Consider the following 24,662-nt stretch of genomic DNA (forward strand, 5'->3'; position numbering starts at 1 on the left):
AATGTACTTAAAAAACATTTTGTTATTTCTTTTTGAGTTTTTGGCTAGCTGTTCCTCAAAATCTTTTTGTGCTTTTCTTATTACATTTTTACACTTGATTTGACAGTGTTTATGTTCCTTTCTATTTATCTTACTAGGATTAGACTTCCACCTCTTAAAAGATGTCATTTTGTCCCTCACTGCTTCTTTTACATGGTGGTTAAGCCACGGTGACTCTTTTTTCGGTCTCTTGCTATGTTTTTTAATTTGGGGTATACATTTAAGTTGGGCCTCTATTATGGTGTCTTTAAAAAGTTTCCATGCAGCTTGCAGGGATTTGGCTCTAGTCATTGTGCCTTTTAATTTCTGTTAAACTAACCTCCTCGTTTTTGTGTAATTCCCCTTTTTGAAATTAAATGTCAGAGTGCTGGACTGCTGAGGTGTTTTTCCCACCACAGACATGTTAAATGTTATTATATTATGGTCACTATTCCCAAGTGGTCCTGTAACGGTTATCTCCTGGACCTGATCCTGCGCTCCACTCAGGACTAAATCGAGAATTGCCTTTCCCCTTGTGGGTTCCTGTATCAGCTGCTCCAAGAAGCAGTCATTTAAGCCATTAAGAAATTTTATCTCTGCTTCTCTTCCTGAGGCAACATATATCCAGTCAATATGGGGATAATTAAAATCTCCCATTATTATAGAGTTCTTTATTTTGGTAGCCTCTCTAATCTCCCTCAGCATTTCAATGTCAGTATCGCTGTCCTGGTCAGGTGGTCGGTAATATATCCCTACTGCTAATTTCTTAGTATTGGAGCATGGAATTACTATCCATAGCGATTCTATTGAGCATGTTGATTCATTTAATATTTTTATTTCATTTGATTCTACATTATCTTTCACATACAGTGCCACTCCGCCACCCACTTGGCCTGCTCTATCCTTTTGATATATTTTATATCCCGGTATGATTGTGTCCCACAGATTTTCCTCATTCCACCAGGTTTCAGTGATGCCTATTATGTCAATCTCCTCATTTAATACGTGGTACTCTAGTTCACCCATTTTATTAGTCAGACTCCTAGCATTTGTGTCATCCTTCGGGTCCATACTGGGACTAATCCTATTCAACATATTCATAAATGATCTGCAGAAAGGGGTAATCAATGAGGTGACAAAATTGCAGCTGATACCAAACTGTTCTGCAAAGAGCTTCAAAAAACTCACAAAAGTAGGTGACTGGGCAACAAAATGGCAGATGAAATTCAATGTTGATTAATGCAAAGTAATGCATATGGAACACATAATCCCAACTATATGGAAAAAATGATGAGGACTAAATTAGTATAGGAAAAAGAAAAAGCCTGAAGCACTGGCCTGGTGTAAAGCCTGAGGCAAGCCCTGTCAAAAGCAGGTGTTTGCCTGAAAGTTTGGACATGAACTAGGCACTAGAACTAGCACTGCTAAAACACATGGAATACATAAATATATTACACCAGAGCAATACAAGGACACCTCAATCAAGCACACTATAAAATAGTTTGACAAAAGTGATGAATAGTGATATTTTGTCTGAAACATCAGGAGTGAAAGCACAATAACTGGTGGCAAATAGGAATGTTTGTCTGAAATATCAGAAGGAAAATACAAGGGAAGGTAACAAACATGTTATTAACACGTAAAATGATACGGAAGGTGTGTATCATAGATTATTTGCCTCAGCCTATAAACGTTGGGGTACCTCAACTTAACTCTTTGCTCAGCGGGGGCAGTGGCAAATCACATGCTACATCCATTGTCACGGGCAGGCATTCTTAGTATCCTTGTAAAATCTACCAGATGCCATTACTGTGCTTCGTTTACAACAACACTGACTCTGGAGCCTTCATATCTGTGGTCCTTGGGGGCTGTCTCAAGGTCTGTTGTGTTGGCTACATGCGCAAAACCAGCATGACATACAGAGAGAGCGAACATGCCCACAGCCAAATGGTTATCTTCACTGACAGAGCAAGAGACTTGTCAGGACACCATACTGGTGCCTTCTGACCAGCCACAATTAGTTGTTACTGCTCAAGAGAGATCTTGGAGTCATTATGGATAGTTCTCTGCAAACATTCATTCAATGTGCAGTGGCAGTCAAAAAAGGAAACAGAATGTTGGAAATCATTAAGAAAGGGATAGAGAATAAGACAGATAGTATCTTATTGCCTCTACATAATTCCATAGTATGCCCACATCCTGAATACTGCATGCAGATGTAGTCACCTCATTTCAAAAGAGGTATCTTGGCACTGAAAAAAGTTCAGAAAATAGCAACAAAAACTGTTAGGGGGTACAGAATGGCTGTCATATAGGAGAGATTAATAAGACTGTGACTTTTGAGCTTGGAAAAGAGACGACTATGGGAGACTATGATAGAAATCTATAACTGGTAAAGAAGAAAAACTTTAAAAAAAAAAGAATAGTCTAGCAGCACCTTAAAGACTAACAAAACATGTAGATGGGATCATGAGCTTTTGTGGGCACCGGCCACTTCTTCAGATGACTGAAGAGTTATTTACTCCTTCCCATAACAACAGAACTAGGGATCACTAAATGAAATTAATAGGCAGCAGGTTATCTGGACTTCTTGGGTCCTCGGTAAGCTGTTGTCAGCAGGCTGCCAAGTGGAGGGTTGTGCATATGACTAACTGCTGATTTTTATGCAGTTAAAATATAAAAAGAAAGAACACCCCTTAGCTATCCAACTTACTGTGTGCAAATCAGAGCTTACCAGGGTAGACGTCTTCTTGAGCAACAGGCCAGTCAATATGCCATTGGGGGGATATGAAGTGCATAAAGATCACTCAGGGCTTGGATTTACCTTGTGCAGATCAGGAATAAGGTCCTGGTACAAAGAACGAATCAGCATGTCTAGAGTGCGCTGCCGTTTCTGAGCAAATGTTGGTGTTTCCAAGGTGGCTTTTTCCCCATTTATTACTAAAACACATAAAAAAAAGGAAGATGTGTTACTTATGGGGTTTCATGTCCTTTACAGAATCCAAGTTGTCTTTATCTAAGGATACTCACTTCAAAATTACTAATTTGGATTTGTTTCACATTTGTGCTTAATTTTGAATTAAAAATTCTAGTTGTTTTGAAGAGTTTAATGTTATTTGCTTTTGAGCATCTAAACTTTATTACGTTATTTATTTACAAGCATGTAAATTCCAGAAACTGTTTCACAGTCAATTTAAATGTGCTGAAGTTCTTTGATATATGACAAAAAAATGTACCACTGTACTGTCAATGGCACAGGTGTCAGGCCAGCTGCCTTAGACTGTAAAATTGAAAAGGTCACAGAGGTTCCTTCTGGGCTTTACTAAGTTCAATGTAAAGCTCAAACACTGATGTAATTGATATAGGGATGTTAAACATTGGTTAATTGAACAGTTAAGTAACCTCATTAAATTTTATCAGTCAACTAATCTATAGTCCCTGAGGGTGGGGCCAGCAACCACTGTATCAGAGGCAGCAACATGGGGTGCCAGGTGGAAATTGGTCTGCGAGGGGAGCCAGTTTAAAAACTGTGACTGCTAAGAGTTCGATAACCCACCTTGCACATATGATTGCCAGCAGGAAGAGCGTTTTCATGGTGGGAAAGGTAAGTGATGAAGTTGCCACTGGCTCGAAAGGTAGTTTTCTGAGTGAGTGGAGGACTAGTCGTAAGTCCCACATTGGAGGTATGGGTGTCCGTGGTGGGTGAAGGTTCTGTAGGCCCTTCCAAAACCTCTTAGAGGTGGGGTGGGCAAATATGGAGAATCCATCTATAGGGAGGTGAAAGGGTGTGATCGTGGCCAGGTGAACTCAGAGTGATGACAGAGATAAATTGTTGTTTCAGGTGCATGATGTATTCCAGGACCAAATGGAGCAGAGCTGTAGATGGTTGGACTCCTGGGTACACCACTGTGTGAGCCATTGCCATTTGTGCAGGTAAGTATTTTGTGTATTTTCTCTCCTGCTATGCAGTAGTGCAGTTCTTACTCGTTGCAAGCACTGTTGCTCCGCTTCCGAAAACCAGAAAGATAGCAAGCCATTAGGTGAAGTCTTTGCAGCTGGGGATGAAGTATCACGCCCTTGCTCTGGGAGAGGAGAGTCCAGGTGGGATGGAAGCAGGCAGGGAGGTTGTAAAACCAGTTGATAAAGACATGGAAACCATGTCTATCGTGGCCAAGCTGGGGCTATTAGAATTATGTGGGCCCCATCTGTCTGTATCTTCTGGAGAACTCTGGGAATTAGATGTAGAGGAGAGAAGGCGTATAACAGGTGAGTATTCCATGGTAAGAGCTCATTGCATCTCCCAAGGAGCTGTGCCCTATGCCCACTCTGGAACAATACTGGGAATATTTGGAATTGTGGCTGGTTGCAAAGAGGTCTATTTGCAGTTGACCCCAGCATTTGAATAGATCGTGGGAGACCTGACTTTGCAGGTCCCATTCATGCTTTGTGACAAAGTGGCGGCTGAAGGTATAGGCCATGGTATTCTTTTCCCCAGGTAGGTATGCTGCTATGACGGTTATGTTGTGTCAGATGCACCAATTCCAGAGCTGAATTGCCTCTACACAGAAAGAAGGGGATCTGGCACCCCCATGGTGGTTGATGTAGAACTTTGTGGTCATATTGTCGGTGAGAATATGCACTGAAGATCCCAGAATGTGTGGGAGGAAATATTTGCACCTGTTGTGAATGTCTCAAAGCAGGTTGATGTGGAGCTTGGACTCATTGTTAGACCACTTTCCTTGTACATATTGGAAGTGGGCATCCCAACCTAGAAGTGAGGTGTCTGTAGTGATTTGTTTGGATAGTTGATCTCAGTGGAGGGGCACCCCCGAGCAGAGGTTCTGTGCCTGAATCCACCATTGAGAGGAAATAAGGATTTTCGGTGGAGGCGAAACGTGCCTGTGGACGCGGTGCTTGGTTGGTGTATACACTGAAGCAATTCAGTTCAGTGTTGGAAACATCGAAAGAGCAGTCTGGCATGCGGGAAGACATATGTAGTGGCTGCCATATGCCCCATGAGTTTGAGACAGGTTAGAATGGGAATGGTTGGGCTGGTGGTCATGATCATGACCAGGCTTTTTATATTGTTGAAGTGTTGATTGGGGAGATAGGTGCGTGCTGTCATAGAATCTATATAAGCCCCTATGAACTCTAGGGAGTGTAGGGTGTAGAGTGGATTTTTGGTCAATGATAATGAAACCTATAGACTGAAGGAAGGCCTTTGTGAGTCTGATCATGTCCCTTGTGATCTGACTGGAGGGACCTCGGATGAGGCAATTGTCCAAATAAGGAAAAACTGTGATGCCTTTTTGAAGGAGATGTGCTGCTGCAACTGCCAAGGTCTTGGTGAAGACTCTGGGGGCAGAGGAAAGTCCAAATGGGAGGGCTCTGTATTGAAAGCATAGCAAATGTCTGTGCACAGGGTGTATTATGATATGGAAATATGCATCTTGGAGGTCAAGGGCTGCAAACCAGTCCTCCAAGTCCAGTGCAGGAATAAACATAGTGAATGTAACTATTTTGAAATGCTGCTTTTGAAAATATCTGTTTAGTTGACGGAGGTCTAAAGTAGGCCTCCAATCCCCTGTTCTCTTTCTGGTGAGAAAGCAGTTTGAGTAAAAACCTCTCCCGTGGTATTGTTTGGGGACCCATTGTACAGCTCTTATGTTGAGAAGGTGTTGGACTTCTTGGCAGAGAAAAGTTTCATGAGGACCATCACTGAAGAGGGAGGGATAGGGTGAGGAAGTTGGGGGAATCAAAACAAAAGGGACAGAGTACCTGCAGCTGATGATTTCTAAAACCCATGGATCTGTGGTGATTGCTGCCGATTGGTTGTAAAAAGGGTGCAAGTGGTGGTGGAAGATGTTGGGTTCTCCTAGCACTGGTATAGAAGGGAGGTCAAGCATACCCTTGACCAAATTCTCAAACCTGCTGTCTAGAGGCCTGAACTGTGGAAGAATGTGTGTTTGAGGCTCTTCCCCATTGGTTGCGCAGTCAGAAGCAGCTTTGGTCAAATATATCAGAGGGTAGTTATGTTAGTCTGAATCTGCATAAACACCTTACAGACTAACAGATTTATTAAAGAATAAGCTTTCGTGGGCCAAGACCCACTTCATCAGATGCATCTGACAAAGTGGGTCTTTGCCCATGAAAGCTTATGCTCCAATAAATCTGTTAGTCTATAAGGTGCCACAGGACTTCTCGTTGTTTGGTCAAATGGTCGATGTTGCTGCTGCCTGCCAAAGGTGGCATCCCAATGTGCGCGTCTTTGCTAGAATGCAAAGCTTCATCAGTCTTTGCAGTGAACAATTTGTCCTTAGTGAATGGTAGCGCTTCTACCTTGGCCTGGAGGTCCTTAGGAACTCCAGATGCTTGAAGCCAGGATGAGCATCTCATTACTATGGACATTGCTGTAGCCCTTGCTGTGGTGTTAGCGGCATCAAGGGGCATCTATAGAGCTGTTCAGGATATAGTATACCCCTCTTTGATGATGGCTTTGAGGATAGGTCTCCTATCCTCTGGGAGATGTTGCATGAACTATGTAAGTTTTGCATAGTTGTCAAAGTCATGATTAGCAAGAAGGGCTGTGTAGTTAGCTATGCGAAGCTGAAGGGTTGAGGAGGAGTACATTTTTCTCCCATACACATTCAAGCGTTTGTAGTCTTTGTCTTGTATATTTAGTTTGTACTGAGGCTTTTTAGACCTTTGATTTGCAGCATCGACCACTAAAGAATTGGGTTGAGGGTATAAGAATAAAAAGTCTGTTCCTTTTGATAGAACAAAGTCTCTCCTATCAGCTCTTTTGTTGGTTGAGTGGAGGGGGGACTGTGGCTGGCGTTTGCCATATTTCATCCACTGCTTCAAGTACTGCCTCGCCTACAGGCAGCACAATTTTGGTTTTTGTAGAGGGCTGGAGGTTCTTTAAAAGCTTGTGCTTGCTTTTACTGCACTTCTGATAAACCAACCTCCTGGCTGGCGGCGACCCTTTTGAATAAATCTTGAAAATGTTTCAGATCATCACTAGGTGAGGGATCATCTCGGATAACAGCTTCATCAGGAGCAGAAGACAAGTTGTCATTTGGTGGCATCTCTGATTATTAGATGGTGGGATCATCCGTGATCTGCTCTTCCTCGAGGTCTGAACCCTTTGATGGAGAACGTGATGGATCAGAGTGTATAGTCGGCAGTGATCTCTGTACAGGCGTGGGAGGGGCAGTGGAGCTGTGCTGTAGTGCCCAATAATTATAGGGGGACCATCGGCTAGGATGCTGAGAGTATTGCCAGTCAGGGTGCCACAGGAGGTATTGGTAATGCTGTAGCCTGTGCATCCCGTATGACACAGGCGTCTGACTGGGAATGAGTTGTGAAGAGAACACACTTCTTGTATCCCTCTGACTGAATTGCATAGGTGAGCGTGGTGAGAGCAGAGAGCTCCTCCTTGATAAGGGAAAGTAAGAAAGGTACCATGCTGAGGACTCGGCTGAGGAGCTGTTTCTCGCTGTTCTGTTAGTCATTGGGGGAGCACGCGTTTTATGCATTAGGGAATGGCAGCAGATTGCTGGGTCATACCGCAGCGCAGAGTCTGCCAGTGCTGGCGATGGAGGTATCGGCGCCATTAGAACCCTGGGAGATCTGGGGTTTGTCTGAACTGCGAGAGGGGAGTTGGAGCTTGCCCTGCCATTTCTCTGCGGCGGAGGTGAAAGCCATTCCAGGGACAGTGCCGGTGGTGCCTTTGTTAATTTGAAGCCCTTAGTGGGTGGCCTTTCAGATGGCTGGAGAGCCAGTTTCACAGCCTGTGTACAGCGTGTTTTCTAGCCCGTGAGTGAGGAGGCCCGACATTTTTCAATGCCCAAGTTGCCTGCCAGGGGCGGATATAGGGCAGGGCGAACGGGGCGGCCGCCCTGGGCCCCGCGCTTCAAAAAGCCCTGCGCATGCGCCGTGGCGTCACTGTGCATGTGCATGGCGTCACTGCACATGCGCCATGGCAAATGGGGGGCCCCGCAAAACTGTCATCTGCCCGTTGCCTGGTTCATCTCCCTTATTCATTCGTGATGGAAGGGAGCAGACTGGTGAGGGCTTTGTTTTTGAATGAGCTTTCTGCAGTGAAGGGCTTGAGTGTTTCCCCTGAGGGGATGGCGTCCCAAGCCCTTATTACCCCCTTTATATGGTTGTGGGTTTGGGCTTTACCTATGGGCAGCATGCATATTCTGAGCTCTCAATCCTTGTGAGCTCTGGCTGTCAGACTGCGACAACGAATGCATTTTTGTGAAACATGCAGCTCTCCCAAACAGCATATGCATTCACTGTGGCCATCAGAGGCTGGCATGGAATCCTGGCACTTCTCATATCTTTTGAAGCTAGGAGAGGTGTGCATGTCGTCCAGTGTCGGACTATGCCGCTTTCAGCTCCGAGTGTTATTTATGAGTAAAGCTGCCTTTCTCCCTCTTTATACATTTTTTTTGCCAGTTTATAGTTTGCTGCGGCTTGTTGCTGTGAGTCGGTAAACTGTTGTCCTGACTATAGTCAAGCCCAAGTAAAGAATTGTGGGGTTATTTTTTGTAACTATTAACGGTCTTAAAAAAAAAAAAAGGAATAGGAATAGGTTAAGTCTGTACTATCTAAAATAATTTTTTTCCTTCATAAGTGAGATTTAGAGGAGAGAAGTAAGAGCTCCATCCGTAGCTGAGGGTGCTAAAGAAGGAACTGACGAGAGTCGGGCTGTGCGTGCTAACTTCAAAGGCGGGAACACCAAGTGCCTCTTGCACATACACAGCCTGACTGGACACTGCTGTAAAAATCTGCAATCTGTGGTGTCAGGCGTGTCCTGGCACCAACAGAAGAGCACCCACAGGGACATCACTCGAAGAAGTACACTTTGTTATGAAGTGAGCTGATAAGCCTTAGCTAGGTGTAGACTTATACAGAGTGTATCAGGACAGTCATATATTACTAAGCAGCATTGCAAGCGCTGTTCTATTTATTCACCTTGGTAAAATAAAAATAAAGAGATTCAGCAAATTCTCTAGTTTGGCACTGGTCAGTTTGGACATCTGTGGGTACTAGATGTCACGTTATTGGATTTTAAAGTGAGCAGACAGATCACTGGCGCACCCATGGGGAGGTGTTTGCTCCCAAATTCTGTACAAAGTGGGCCATGTGAGGTGTCAAACGAAAGCTTATGCTCTACTGATTCTATGTATGCTACTCATGTACTTTTATTATGTCTATATGTGAAGTTATGAATATTGTCTCTGTTCTTGTACTGTATTTATTTTTGAAAGAGGACATGCAAATTCTGCAGGAATTTGCATATCTTCTTCCGATCTCACTTTCAAAAGTGGGTCTTTCGAAAGTGAAAATAGTCTGGATAAGATTTTTTCAGAAAAAAACCCCTTTTTTGAAAAACCACTCTTCCTTAAAAATGATTAGGGGTTTGAAACGGGTCCCATGTGAGGAGAGATTAAGTGATTGGTCAACAAAATGTTAAATGAAATTTAATGTGGATCAATGTAAAGTAATGCACATTGGAAAAAATAACCCCAATTATACATACAATATGATGGGGGCTAATTTAGCTACACTAATCAGGAAAGAGATTTTGGAGTCATCGTGGATAGTTCTCTGAAGACGTCCACGCAGTGTGCAGCAGCAGTCAAAAAAGCAAACAGGATGTTAGGAATCATTAAAAAAGGATAGAGAATATGATAGAGAATATCTTATTGCCCTTATATAAATCCATGGTACGCCCACATCTTGAATACTGTTTACAGACGTGGTCTCCATCTCAAAAAAGATATACTGGCATCAGAATAGAACATAAGAATGACCATTCTGGGTTAGACTAAAGGTCCATCCAGCCCAGTACCCTGTCTGCCAAGAGTGGCTAATGCCAGGTGTCCCAGAGGGAGTGAATCGAACAGGTAATTATAAAGAGATCTCTCTCCTACCATCCATCTCCACCCTCTGACAAACAGAGGCAAGGAACACCATTCCTTACCCATACTGGCTAAGAGATCTAATAGATTAGTAAAACATGATTTCCCTTTACAGAAACCATGTTGACTTTTGCCCAACAAATTATGTTCTTCAATGTTATTCTTTAGTACTGTTTCAACTAATTTGCCCGGTACTGACGTTAGACTTACCAGTCTGTAATTGCTGGGACCGCCTCTAGAGCCCTTTTTAAATATTGGCGTTACATTAACTATCTTCCAGTCATTGGGTACAGAAGCTGATTTAAAGGATAGGTTACAAACCATAGTTAATAGTTCCACAATTTCACATTTGAGTTCTTTTAGAACTCTTGGGTTAATACCAACTGGTCCTGGTGATTTGTTATTGTTAAGGTTTTCTATTTGTTCCAAAAGCTCCTCTAATGACACTTCGCTCTGGGACAGTTCCTCACATTTGTCACCTACAAAGGACAGGTCAGGTTTGGGAATCTCCCTAACATTCTCAGCCGTGAAGACTGAAGCAAAGAATTTGTTCAGTTTCTCCACAATGACTTTATCGTCTTTAAGTGCTCCTTTTGTATCTCAATCGTCCAGGGGTCCCACTGGTTGTTTAGCAGGCTTCCTGCTTATAATATACTTAAAAAAACATTTTGTTATTACCTTTTGAGTTTTTGGTTAGCTATTCTTCAAACTCCTTTTTGGATTTTCTTATTACATTTTTACACTTAATTTGGCAGTGTTTATTCTCCTTTCTATTTACCTCACTAGGATTTGACTTCCACTTTTTAAAAGATGTCTTTTTATCTCTCACAGCTTTTGTTACATGGTTATTAAGCCACGGTGGCTTTTTTTAGTTCTTCTACTATGTTTTTTAATTTGGGGTATACATTTAAGTTGGGCCTCTATTATGGCGTTTTTGAAAAGTTTCCATGCAGCTTGCAGGGATTTGACTTTAGTCAGTGTACCTTTTACCTTCTGTTTAACTGACCTCCTGATTTTTGCATAGTTCCCCTTTTTGAAATTAAATGCCACAGTGTTGAGCTGCTGAGGTGTTCTTCCCACCACAGGAACGTTAAATGTTATTATATTATGGTCACTATTTCCAAGTGGTCTTGTTATAGTTACCTCTTGAACCAGATCCTGCGCGCCACTCAGGACTAAATTGAGAATTGCCTCTCCCCTCGTGGGTTCCTGTACCAGCTGCTGTTTGAGGTATCAAGAAATTTTGTCTCTTCATCTCGCCCTGAGGTGACATGTACCCAGTCAATATGGGGATAGTTGAAATCCCCCACTATTATAGAGTAATTTATTTTGATAGCCTCTCTAATCTCCCTTAGCATTTCATAGTCACTATTACTGTCCTAGTCAGGTGGTCGATAATAGATCCCTACTGTTATATTCTTATTAGAGCAGGGAATTACTATCCATAGCGATTCTATAGAACATGTTGATTCATTTAAGATTTTTACTTCATTTGATTCTAAATTTTCTTTCACATACAGTGCCACTCTCCCACCCACATGACCTTTTCTGTCCTTCTGATTTATTTTGTACCCCGGAATGATTGTGTCCCATTGATTGTCCTCATTCCACCAGGTTTCTGTGATGCCTATTATATCAGTATCCTCCTTTAACATGAGGCACTCTAGTTCACCCATCTTATTTTTTAGACTTTTAGCATTTGTGTACAAGCACTTTAAAAACTTGTCACTGTTTATTTGTCTGCCCTTTTCTGATGTGACAGATTCTTTTTATGTGAATGTTTTTCATCTGATCTGGCCCATACTTTATCCTCTTCCATTCTCTCCTCCTCACTACAACCTAGAGAATCTCTATTAATAGACTCTCCTCTAAGAGACGTCTCTGTCCGATCCACGTGCTCCTCTGCATCAGTTGGCTTTCCCCCATCTTTCAGTTTAAAAACTGCTCACGACCTTTTTAATGTTAACTGCCAGCAGTCTGGATCCACTTTGGTTTAGGTGGAGCCCATCCTTCCTGCATAGGCTCCCCCTATCCCAAAAGTTTCCCCAGTTCCTTATAAAACTAAACCCCTCCTCCCTACTCCATCGTCTCATCCATGCATTGAGACTCTGAAGCTCTGTGCGCCTACCTGGCTCTGCATTTGGAACTGGAAGCATTTCTGAGAATGCCACCATAGAGGTCCTGAGGTTCAGAGAAGGGCAACTAAAATGATTAGGAGTTTGGAATGGGTCCCATATGAGGAGAGATTACAGAGACTGGGACTTTTCTGCTTGCAAAAGAGGAAACTAAGGGGGGATATGATAGAGGTATATAAAATCACGAGTGGTGTGGAGAAAAGTGAATAAGGAAAAGCTATTTACTTGTTCCCATAATATAAGAACTAGGGGCCACCAAATCAAACTAATGGGCAGCAAGTTTAAAACAAATAAAAGTAAGTTCTTCCTCACGCAGAGCACAGTCAATCTGTGGAACTCCTTGCCTGAGGAGATTGAGAAGGCTAGTACTATAACAGGGGTTAAAAGAGAACTAGATAAATACATGGAGGTTAAGTCCATTAATGGTTATTAGCCAGAATGGGTGAGGAATGGTGTCCCTAGCTTCTGTTTGTCAGAGGGTGGAGATGGATGGCAGAGGAGAGATTGCTTGATCATTACCTGTTTGGTTCACTCCCTCTGGGGCACCTGGCATTGGCCACTGTTGGAAGACAGGATACTGGGCTGGATAGACCTTCGGTCTGACCCAGTATGGCCATTCTTATGTTTATGTACTTTAGATTCTAAAGGACTGGCTCAGCATGCTCTTGTGGGTAAGAACCAAAGTGTAAATTGACTGGGAACTGAGGCTGGTTCTTTGGGACCAGGAGGAACTGTTTGGGGTTCGTGAAATTAGGTTTTATAATCTCTCACCTGTGTGTAGGTCCGGGGCTCACTGTGGCAGTGAGAGCTGGAGTGTCTGAGGGGTTTTGCTCGTGAGGCTTCCGGCTGGCCGGATTGGCAGCTGGAGCGCTCGGTGTAACTGGTTTGTGACCTATTTTGGGAAAGGTCTCCAGTAGAGGGCTGTAAGTAGCCCTGGTTTTGAGCAATTTGCCCGGAGCTGATGCCCGCAGCAGTGCCCGGACCTGGCCCAGTCCGTCACACTAAACCAGAGGAGTTAAACTTGTAACTTGCATGAAATGAACTGGTGAGATCTCAGTCAAGTATCTATTGGTTAGATATATGCATTACAAAAGCTATATCTAAGTGACCTCCTTCCTGCAGCAGGAGGTCACAACCTGAATCAGACCATTAAGATTGAGTTCCGTCCTCAGGAACTGGTGCATAACAGCACTAAAATATTTATAACAGCACTAAAACTAGAGAGGTTCAGCCTGTACTCTATTCTCCAAAGCTGCTAGTCTGGCACCTTTTACTTTTAAATATATGAAATGACATTAGATTAATATGTTTCTAAATATCAGTCTCCCTTGTTTTTAAGAAGAAATCTTTAGAAAAATGAACAATTCATCAAGTAATGAGACAAACATCTTCGAAATGCTCCAACCAGAGTATATTTGGTAATCTATGAAGCATTAGATGCATGAGAGTTTATCAAAACCAAAATAAATATTTGAGGGAATACATATTCAACTGATGCTAGACTAGCTAAATTTTAAAAATGACTTTATACAAAACTAAGATTGCACAGCAGAAACATTATTTACAATCTACAATATCCCAAGGAAGTGTGAAGTACAGATTCTTACATATCAGACTAAGAGTTTAAAATGGTTTCTTTGACTTCAAAAAGACTTACACTTTACGAGTACAAAGTCCCTGAATTCCTGGTGATCCGTGAACACGGGTGGGGTTGGAAGGGGAGGCCCAAAGAGAGGTACACTTTCTTCTGAAAAAATTTTCAGCCTAATGAAAAAAGTAACATACAAAGAATACCAGACACTCTGCTTAAGTAGGAACAAGAACTAGAAATTGTTACTGGGAAACATATCGACACTTAAGATATCACAAGTTTCAGTGGATGTTCCCAGAATAGTCACCTGGGATCAGATCAGAGCTGGGCAAAATCCGGACCACCCTGCGGGGACCCTCAGGAACATGCAGATGCCGCAGTTTAAAACACAGTCCCTGCATCTCTCTGCCCTGCAGGGAGGGGGAGGCTTAGTGTGATCTCCCCTACCCTCAGCCCAATCCTCAGCTCCTAGTGGCCAGAAACAACCAGCCAACCTCTCAGCTCTTATTGGCTGGAAACAGCCAGGCAATAGGAGCTGAGAGATTGCCCTAAGAGACTGGGGCAGCACAAGCCTGTTCCCCTATGTGGAGTTGAGAGCCACGTGGAAGAAGCAGCCTCCACAGAAAAGTGCGGCCCTTGATCACTTACCAAAACCTTGGAGTGGCTCCTCCCAGCAAAAATTATTGCCCACCCCAGATCAGATGCTGCCATCCATCCATTAATGAGTCCATTACTTTACATTCAGTGGACTCCTGAAGATTATACACCATGGCAGAATCTAGTCCTTATTCAAGTAAACAGGAAATTACAAACATAATATATGTTACAATATCCTACCATGGTGTACATTATTTATGTTACATTGTGTATTACAGACATTTTCCAACACATCCATGGCACATATGAGGAGGAGCCTGTGGCACCTTAAAGACTAACCAGTTTCTTTGGGCACAAGCTTTCTTGTGAAAAAAACACTTTTTCAGATGCATTTGATGAAGTGGGTCTTTGCCCACAAAAGTTTATGCCCAAATAAATTTGTTAGTCTTTAAGGTACTATAGCTTGTGAACCTGTAAACTTATATACTTTCCTACATACTTTCACTACACTCTAGCAGTAATTCAAGGGCCTATCCCATTTATAGATTTTAGAAGTTGTGAAAGGATTTGTGGTGAAATCTTCAGTTGTGTCAGGACACACATAATAGCCAGACTGGGATGAGAATACATGAGTCAGTGTCTTGTGAGGTCTAAAAGGGTCCAAAATGCAATGACCCAGCCAAACTGACATCCTGATCAATGAAACAGAAGGAACTGGTACCTGACCACAAGTTTCCATATTTCCCACTTTGGGGAATGTGTGTCCAAAAGGTCATCAAGTGACCTTTTCGTGCATATTCAAAAGGATTTCCCAATTTAATCATCCAAACAAATACATGTACCCTCAAAAATCTCAAGGTGTGGAAATCTGTTTTGGCCTTGAGGAGCTGGCTAAAGGTGATGCAAAAAAGGCCCATAAGACCCAATGGCAGTGGAGGTGCAGTAGGATGTCGCTTCCTCACTAAGGATTTTCTGTTCGAGGTTTGTCTACCTCAAACACTTTCCTTTACTTATTCTTTTCTAAGTTTTCTCTGCTATCATACTTCATCCTACGGCCTATAATGGCAAGGAGAAAGGAGGGTCAGGGCACAACAGGGAGGCAAGATCAAATCAGTATCTTAGATGCCTATATACAAATGCGAGAAGTATGGGTAATAAGCAGGAAGAACTGGAATTGCTAACCAATAAATACAACTATGATATCATTGGTATTACAGAAACCTGGTGGGATGGGACGCATGATTGGAATGTTGGTATGGAAGGGTACGGCTTGCTCAGGAAGGACAGACAAGGAAAAAAGGGAGGAGGGGTTGCCTTGTATATTAAAAATGTACACACTTGGACTGAAGTGGAGATGAATGTAGGAGATAGCTGTGTAGAGAGTCTCTGGGTTAAGCTAAAAGGGGTAAAAAACGAGGGTGATATCATGCTAGGAGTCTACTACAGGCCACCTAGCCAGGTGGAAGAGGTGGATGAGGCCTTTTTTAAACAATTAACAAAACTATCCAAAGCCCAAGATTTGGTGGTGATGGGGGACTTCAACTATCCAGACATATGTTGGGAAACTAACACAGCGAGGCACAGGCTATCCAATAAGTTTCTGGACTGCATTGGAGACAACTTTCTGTTTCAGAAGGTTGAAAAAGCTACCAGAGGAGAAGCTGTTCTGGATTTGGTTTTAACAAATAGGGAGGAACTAGTTGAGAACTTGAAAGTGGAAGACAGTATAGGGGACAGTGATCACGAAATAATAGAGTTCATGATCTTAAGGAAAGGTAGAAGGGAGACCAGCACAATTGAGCTAATGGATTTCAGGAAGGCAGATTTTGATAAGCTCAGAGAACTTGTAGGTAAGGTCCCATGGGAAGCAAGACTGAAGGGAAAAACAACTGAGGAGAGTTGGAAGTATTTCAAAGGGACGTTGTTAAGGGCCCAAAAGCAAACAATTCCGCTGTGTAGGAAAGATAGAAAATATGGCAAAAGACCAGCTTGGCTTAACAAGGAGATCTTGCACGATCTCAAAATAAAAAAGGAGTCATATAAAAAATGGAAACTAGGACAACTAACAAAGGATGAATATAGGCAAGCAACACGGGAATGCAGGGGCAAGATTAGAAAGGCAAAGGCACAAAATGAGATCAAACTAGCTACAGGCATAAAGGGAAACAAGAAGACCTTTTATAAATACATTAAAAGCAAGAGGAAGACCAAGGACAGGGTAGGCCCACTGCTTAGTGAGGAGGGAGAAGCAGTAACAGGAAACTTGGAAATGGCGGAGATGCTCAATGACTTCTTTGTTTCGGTCTTCACCGAGAAGTCTGGAGGTGTGCCTAACGTAGTGAATACAAGCAGAGAGAGGGTAAGTTTAGAAGATAGGATACACAAAGAACAAGTTAAAAATCACTTAGGAAAGTTAGATGTCAGCAAGTCACCAGGTCCTGATGAAATGCATCCCAGGATACTCAAGGAGCTGATAGAGGAGGTATCTGAGCCTTTAGCTATGATCTTTGAAAAATCATGGCAGACAGGGGAGATTCCAGAAGACTGGAAAAGGGCAAATATTGTGCCCATCTATAAAAAGGGGAATAAGAACAACCCAGGAAACTATAGACCGGTCAGTTTAACGTCTGTCCCAGGGAAGATAATGGAGCAGGTAATTAAGGAAATCATATGCAAACACTTGGAAGGTAATAAAGTGATAGGGAATAGCCAGCATGGGTTTGTGAAGAACAAGTAATGCCAAACTAATCTGATAGCTTTCTTTGATAAGATAACGAGCCTTGTGGATAAGGGAGAAGCGGTGGATGTCATATACCTAGACTTTAGTAAGGCATTTGATACGGTCTCGCATGATATTCTTATTGATAAACTATGCAAATATAACTTAGATAGGGCCACGATAAGGTGGGTGCATAATTGGCTGGATAACCGTAGTCAGAGAGTTGTTGTTAACGGTTCTAAATCCTGCTGGAAAGGGATAACAAGTGGAGTTCCTCAAGGGTCTGTTTTGGGACCTGTACTGTTCAATATCTTCATCAATGATGTAGATATTGGGATAGAGAGTACGCTTATTAAGTTTGCAGATGATACCAAACTGGGTGGGGTTGCGACTTCTTTGGAGGATAGGGACATAATTCAAAATGACCTTAGCAAGTTAGAGAAATGGTCAGAGGTAAACAGGATGAGGTTTAATAAAGAGAAATGCAAAGTGCTCCACTTAGGAAGGAACAATCAGTTCCATACATACAAGATGGAAAGCGACTGTCTAGGAAGGAGCATGGCAGAAAGGGATCTAGGGGTCATAGTGGACCACAAGTTGAATATGAGTCAACAGTGTGATGCTGTTGCAAAAAAAGCAAATATGATTCTAGGTTGTATCAACAGGTGTGTTGTAAGCAAAACTCGTGAAGTCATTCTGCCGCTCTACTCTGCACTAGTTAGGCCTCAGCTGGAGTACTTTGTCCAGTTCTGGGCGCCACATTTCAAGAAAGATGTGGAGAAATTGGAAAGGGTACAGAGAAGAGCGACAAGAATGATTAAAGGTCTAGAGAACATGACCTATGAAGCCAGGCTTCATGAACTGGGCTTGTTTAGTTTGGAAAAAAGAAGATTAAGGGGGGACATCATAGCGGTTTTCAAATATCTAAAAGGGTGTCACAAGGAGGAAGGAGAAAATTTGTTCCTCTTGGTTTCTGAGGACAGGACAAGGAGTAATGGGCTTAAAGTGCAGCAGGGGAGGTTTAGATTGGACATTGGGAAAAAATTCCTAACTGTCAGGGTGGTCAAATATTGGAATAAATTGCCAAGGGAGGTGGTGGAATCTCCCTCTCTGGAGATATTTAAGAACAGGTTAGATAGACATCTGTCAGGGATGGTGTAGGTGGAGCTTGGTCCTGCCTTGAGGGCGGGGGTCTGGACTCGATGACCTCTTGAGGTCCCTCCCAGTCCTATTATTCTATGATTCTATGATCCCTTTCACTGAGATCCTCGTTCCTCTAGCGGACGGAGGCTGGTCCTCTAATGCCCAGGTTCTCCAAGAAGGGTGTATGTGAGTATGGTATTATACTACATAACTGTAACTGTATAATTAGATAATTATAATTGTATGCTCAGGCTTCATTTATGCTACTCTCCGGGGTGATCAAATACATTTATTCAGTCATTGCTGTGAGCTTTGTATTGTTTGCAGTCTTAATACCAGTTGTAATAAAAATTGTTTTATTTTGCTACTACCCTTAGAGTAAGTGTGATTGTTGCGGTTCCCAAGACCTGCCTACAGAGCTCTACAGCTCTCAACCTCTATGACCGGGGTGGAGGACAAACCTAGAACCTTCTAGTCAGATTAGGCAGACTATACCCATACCTTATTCTTAACCCCAGGATACGGTACCACAGCACTTCCCATTGTTTTTTGCAGATACAGGCTAACATGGCTATCCCGCTTATATTTGTCACCTAGGCACATATATAAAAGGAGCCAAGAACTAGAGTACTGTATGAAGAAACATAGTTAAAGGGAGAGATTTTCCTGTCTACAAGTCTAGTTTCAATTGGATACAGAACGCAATACTGGATTCCTCGTCTGAGTATATTCTTGGTCACATTACTGCATCAGAATGTAAGAGGCTCTCCTTAGGCATAATAGAACACACTGTGTTTTATAAGGTGTGACTTATCTGGGGGAAAATTTCCCTAGATATCAACTACATTATGCCCACCAGCCATAATGCCCAGCAGAACTATTTACTGCTCACTTTCATGATAATTTAAAAACACCCAATTCATAGAATTTGATAGATGAAGAATGGTTTGCTTCTAGTATAACATCAAACTAACAAAGTAAATGGTTTGGTTAAAGTTAGCACCTACCTGTAACTGTCATTTTGCTTATTATATCTCACTAAGGCAAAAATATCTGCCATGCAAGTTAAAGAAATTAATCCATTACTTTCATGCCTATGGAGTTCACTTGTGTTTTGAAAATGCCCATTCTGTTGAAAAAGCAGATGAAATATGGTGAAATATATTAACTGTTTTATTACATTTGATATAATTCTAGTCTATGCACCTTAGATTGTTCTGATAAGCCATCTCTTTTAAATGTTTAAAATGGCAAGGCTTAAAAAGTGCAAGTATATTGAGAAGTTTTTCAATAACTCAACTCGCTAATATGATGGTCACCACATCTCTGTAGTCAGTATACATGAGGACAAACCGTACTCAGCAAAATTTTAGCTAGGGATGTAAAATCCCATTTCAAACGTTAACTGGTTAAATGTTACGTTTAATTGGTTATCTGGGATCCCATAGGTGCCCCCTATCTATGGCACAGTGAGTCTGACTGGGCCATTAGTTAACCGGTTACCAGTAAGCATCACCCAGTAAGGATAACGCTCTCTGAGTAACCAGTTATCCCTTTGCAAGTCATCACTAGGTTTAATGATGTTGAAAATAACTCGTTCTTTTCTACAGTCACCACCAAATGGATTATTAAAAACTCAAATAAAAATCTGAAAGACAAGATTCAACATGTGGATAAAAGATACAAGTGGACAGGGAGAAAGGGTTAACAGTAGACCATGTAGTCAATATCACAACTGGGTTTAAAAGTCACAAATTCCTGACTCTTAGAATTGTGCTAATTTCTATACACCATAATGCAATTTTAAAATATTAATTATCAGCTTGAAGGACTGAGCAGTCCTGTGGCACCTTAGAGACTTAAATGTATTAGGTCAATTTGTTAGTCGCTAAGGTGCCACAGCACTGCTCATTGTTTTTAAAGTTACAGACTAACACGGCTCCCCCTCTGAGACTTATCACCTTGAAATTTTTGTTAAAACCTTTAATTGTTGTATCCCATTCCATCTATAGTACATATCTAAAATACATTATTTCTAAATGTCATGAGACAGTTTTCAGTTGATACTGAAAAAATTCCCTTCAACAGCAGAAGTATTTTTCAGAAAAATACTTTTGGAAATGTATATGAAGTTAACTTTCTGAAGCCATCTAAAGAATTATTTAGTAATAATAAATCTGATCTGAAAGTGTCTGCTTGTTTTTAATCTGCACATCCTTGATGTAGCTCATGATAGAGAATTTTCACAAGGTAGATTTAGATACAAAATTGAGTAATCCATAACATGTCAGGCAGAGTTTCCTTTTAAAATAACTTCTCTCTTTTGTGAGTAGCAAATAGAAAAGAGTTAATAGGAGATTTTTAAACTAGCTTTATCCCACTAAAAAACAGAAGGAAAAAGATACGTGTAAAATGAGAGCGAATCATGGAAGGCTTAAATGCTGGAGAAGATTCTTCTCCTTCCTGGAATACAATGGTGACAATGTCATTTCCAATATGACGCTTCCTTTCTACCTGCAAAAAGGAGAAATAACATTGCTAGAATTAGATCCTGAGTACTAACGCAGTGAAAAAACAATGAAACACAACATGAGATTATTGAATTTAATGCACTTTTTCTATGATGGCAGTTGACAGTAATCTGAAACTTGCGCAAGCATCATTTGTATAAACATTTTATTCTGTTTCTATCTCAATACAGAGATTTAAAAGTGCAGTACAGTAATGTCAAAATACTATGAAGCTGCTTTATTCATTCTTGTTCTCATTGTACAATGGCCATGGGAATATGAGAAATTGATATTTATAGCCCAACCACAGTATTTGTCAAAATTAATTAGATTAGCTATATTATTTTAATTTATCTGATTTACATGCAAATTATATTTTTAAATTATTCTCAAACCTTTTTATGGAGGAAGGGAAAGCAAGGCTATATATATCTTGCAGCATAGTTTACTGCAAAGGACTTGTTAGGAGTTCATTTCTAATGTGAAAGCATCAAGGTGAGTCTAAATGCAATTGGATTTCAATAACCTTAATCAGAGAACCACAAAACAAAACTTCAGAAGTAGCTATGGAATGTCAAACTAAGCCAAAAGAAATGGTAAAATCTGATCAAATGAAAAACGTTTTGTCTGCTTTTTCAAAGCTTACATATTGATCCATTGCTTGGTTTAAGGTCTTATCCCTTGTGATTAAGCTCTCTAGGTGAGATATCCATTAAAAACGTAGCCAGTACTTTTCAGCCTGGGTGCAACATAGAATCATAGAACACTAGAATTGGAAGGGACTTAGAGAGGTTATTGAGTCCAGTTCCCTGCCCTCATGGCAGGACCCAGTACCGTCTAGATCCCTAATAGACATCTATCTAACCTGCTCTTAAATATCTCCAGAGATGGAGATTCCACAACCTCCCTAGGCAACTTATTCCAGTGTTTAACCACCCTGACCGTTAGGAACTTTTTCCTAATGTCCAACCTAAACCTCTCTTGCTGCAGTTTAAGCCCATTGCTTCCTGTCCTATCCTCAGAGGCCAGAAGAACAATTTTTCTCCCTCCTCCTTGTAAACGCCCTTTTTAAAATTGAAACTGATATTATGTCCCCTCTCAGTCTTCTCTTTTCCGAATTAAACAAACCCAATTCATTCAGTCTTCCTTCATAGGTCATGTTCTCTAGACCTTTAATCATTCTTGTTGCTCTTCTCTGAACCCTCTCCAATTTCTCCACATCTTTCTTGAAATGTGATATCCAGAACTGGACACAGTACTCCAAATGAGACCTAATCAGTGCAGAGCAGAGTGGAAGAATGACTTTGTGTCTTGCTCACAACACTCCTGTTACTGAATCCCAAAATCATATTTCCTTTTTTTGCAACAGCTTCACACTGTTGACTCATATTTAGCTTGTGGTTCACTGTGACCCCTACATCCCTTTCTGCAGTACTCCTTCCTAGACAGTCACTTCCAATTCTGTATATATGAAACTGATTGTTCCTTCCTCAGTGGAGTACTTTACATTTATCCTTCTTAAACTTCATCCTATTTACCTCAGACTCTTTCTCCAGTTTGTCGAGATCTTTTTGAATTATGACCCTATCCTCCAAAGCAGTTGCAACCCTTCCCAGCTTATCATCACCTACAAACCGAATAAGCGTACTCTCTAGGCCAATATCTAAATCGTTGATGAAGATATTGAACAGAAGCAGTCCCCAAACAGATCCCCTGCAGAACCCCACTTCTTATGTCCTTCTTGCAGGATTTGAACCATTAATAACTATTCTCTGAGAATGGTTATCCAACCAGTTATGAAGCCACTTACAGTAGCCCCATCTAGGTTGTATTTCCCTAGTTTATTGACAAGAAGGTCATGTGAGACTGTATCAAATGCCTTACTAAAGTCTAGGTATACCACATCCACCGCTTCTCCCTTATCCACAAGACTCATTATCCTATCAAAGAAAGCTATCAGATTGGTTTGGCATGATTTGTTCTTTACAAATCCATGCTGGCTGTTCGCTATCACCTTATTATCTTCCAAGTGTTTGCAGATGAATTTCTTAATTACTTCCTCCATTATCTTTCCTGGCACAGAAGTTAAACTGACTGGTCTGTAGTTTCCTGGGTTGTTCTCATGTCCCTTTTTATAGATGGGCACTATATTTGCCTTTTTTCCAATCTTCTGGAGCCTCTCCCAACTTCCATGATTTTTCTAAGTTGATAGCTAAAGGCTTAGATACTTCCTCTATCAGCTCTTTGCGTATTCCAGGATACATTTCACCAGGCCCTGGCGACTTGCAGACATAAACATTTTCTAAGTGATTTTTAACTTGTCGTTTTTTTTTATTTTATCTTCTAAACCTACCCCATTCCCATTAGCATTCACTATGTTAGGCATTCCTTCATCATCAGACTTCTTGGTGAAGAAACAAAGTCAATAAGTACCTCTCCATTTCCAAGTTTCCCGTTACTGTTTCTCCCTCCTCACTGAGAAATGGACCTACCCTGTCCTTGGTCTTTCTCTTGCTCCTAATATACTTACAGAAAGTCTTCTGTCTGGTTTCACTTTATCTCTGTAGCTAGTCTGAGCTCGTTCTGTGCCTTTGCCTTTCTAATCTTCCCCTGCATACCTGTATTGTTTGCTTACATTCATCCTTTGTAATTTGTCCTAATTTCCACTTTTTATATGACTCCTTTTTTATTTTTAGATCATGCAAGATCTCCTGGTTAAGCCATGGTGGTCATTTGCCATATTTATATCTTTCCTATGAGGCGGAATAGCTTCCTTTTGGGCCCTTAATAATGTCCTTTTGAAAAACTGCCAACTCTCCTCAGCTGTTTTTCCTCTTAGTCTTGCTTACCATGGGACCTCACCTATCAGCTCTCTGAACTTACCAAAAACCGCCTTCCTGAAATCCATTGTCTCTATTTTGCTGTTCTCCCTGCTGACAATTTTCTTCCACTATTTGATCTGAGGAAGTGGGTCTGGGCCACGAAAGCTCATCAACTAATAAACCATCTTGTTAGTCTTTAAAGTGCTACATAGTCCTGTATTTTGTTTGGGAAACAAGAAGACTTTTTATAAATACATTAGAAGCAAGAGGAAGACCAATGACAGGGTAGACCCACTGGTCAGTGAGCAGGGAGAAACAGTAATAGGAAATTTGGAAATGGCAGAGATGCTTAATGACTTCTTTGTTTCAGTCTTCACTGAGAAGTCTGATGAAGGAATGCCTAACATAGGGAATGCTAGTGGGAAGGGAGTAGGTTTAAAAGATAAAATAAAAAAAAAGAACAAGTTAAAAATCACTTTGAAAAAAGTTAGATGCCTGCAAGTCACCAGGGCCTGATGAAATGCATCCTAGAATACTCAAGTAGCTGATAGAGGAGATATCTGAGCCTCTAGCTATCATCTTTGGAAAGTCATGGGAGACAGGAGAGATTCCAGAAGACTGGAAAAGGGCAAATATAGTGCCCATCTATAAAAAGGGAAATAAGAACAACCCAGGAAACTACAGACTAGTTAGTTTAACTTCTGTGCCAGGGAAGATAATGGTGTAAGTAATTAAGGAAATCATCTACAAACACTTGGATGTGGCAAGGTGATAGGGAACAGCCAGCATGGATTTGTAAAGAACAAATCATGTCAAACCAATCTGATAGCTTTCTTTGATAGGATAACGAGTCTTGTGGGTAAGGGAGAAGAGGTGGATGTGGTATACCTAGACTTTAGTAAGGCATGTGATACGATCTCGCATGATATTCTTATCAATAAACTAGGCAAATACAACTTAGATGGGGCTACTCTAAGGTGGGTGCATAACTGGCTGAATAACCGTACTCAGAGAGTAGTTATTAATGGTTCACAATTATGCTGGAAAGGTATAACAAGTGGAGTTCCGCAGGGGTCTGTTCTGGGACTGGCTCTGTTTAATATCATAGAATCATAGAACTGGAAGAGACCTCAGGAGGTCATCAAGTCCAGCCCCCTGCTCTAGGCAGGACCAATTCCAACTAAATCAACCC

The 24,662-nt window shown here is 41.4% G+C and overlaps 1 protein-coding gene across 4 annotated transcripts in view; it reads right to left on the bottom strand.

Annotated features, from left to right (window-relative positions):
* The window catches only part of GARNL3 (GTPase activating Rap/RanGAP domain like 3), a 199,411-nt gene that overhangs the window by 69,115 nt on the left and 105,634 nt on the right, over positions 1 to 24,662 (bottom strand). For all 4 annotated transcript variants that reach the window (XM_075905772.1, XM_075905773.1, XM_075905774.1 and 1 more), the window contains 4 exons: positions 20,544 to 20,652; positions 19,146 to 19,191; positions 13,746 to 13,852; positions 2,843 to 2,958 (listed from right to left, as the gene is read on the bottom strand). In XM_075905772.1, the coding sequence (XP_075761887.1) occupies positions 2,843 to 2,958; positions 13,746 to 13,852; positions 19,146 to 19,191; positions 20,544 to 20,652 (378 nt within the window). The remainder of the gene's footprint in view (positions 1 to 2,842; positions 2,959 to 13,745; positions 13,853 to 19,145; positions 19,192 to 20,543; positions 20,653 to 24,662) is intronic.

The sequence above is a fragment of the Pelodiscus sinensis genome, chromosome 22 (genome assembly GCF_049634645.1).
Source record: "Pelodiscus sinensis isolate JC-2024 chromosome 22, ASM4963464v1, whole genome shotgun sequence".
Lineage (NCBI taxonomy): Eukaryota > Metazoa > Chordata > Testudines > Trionychidae > Pelodiscus > Pelodiscus sinensis.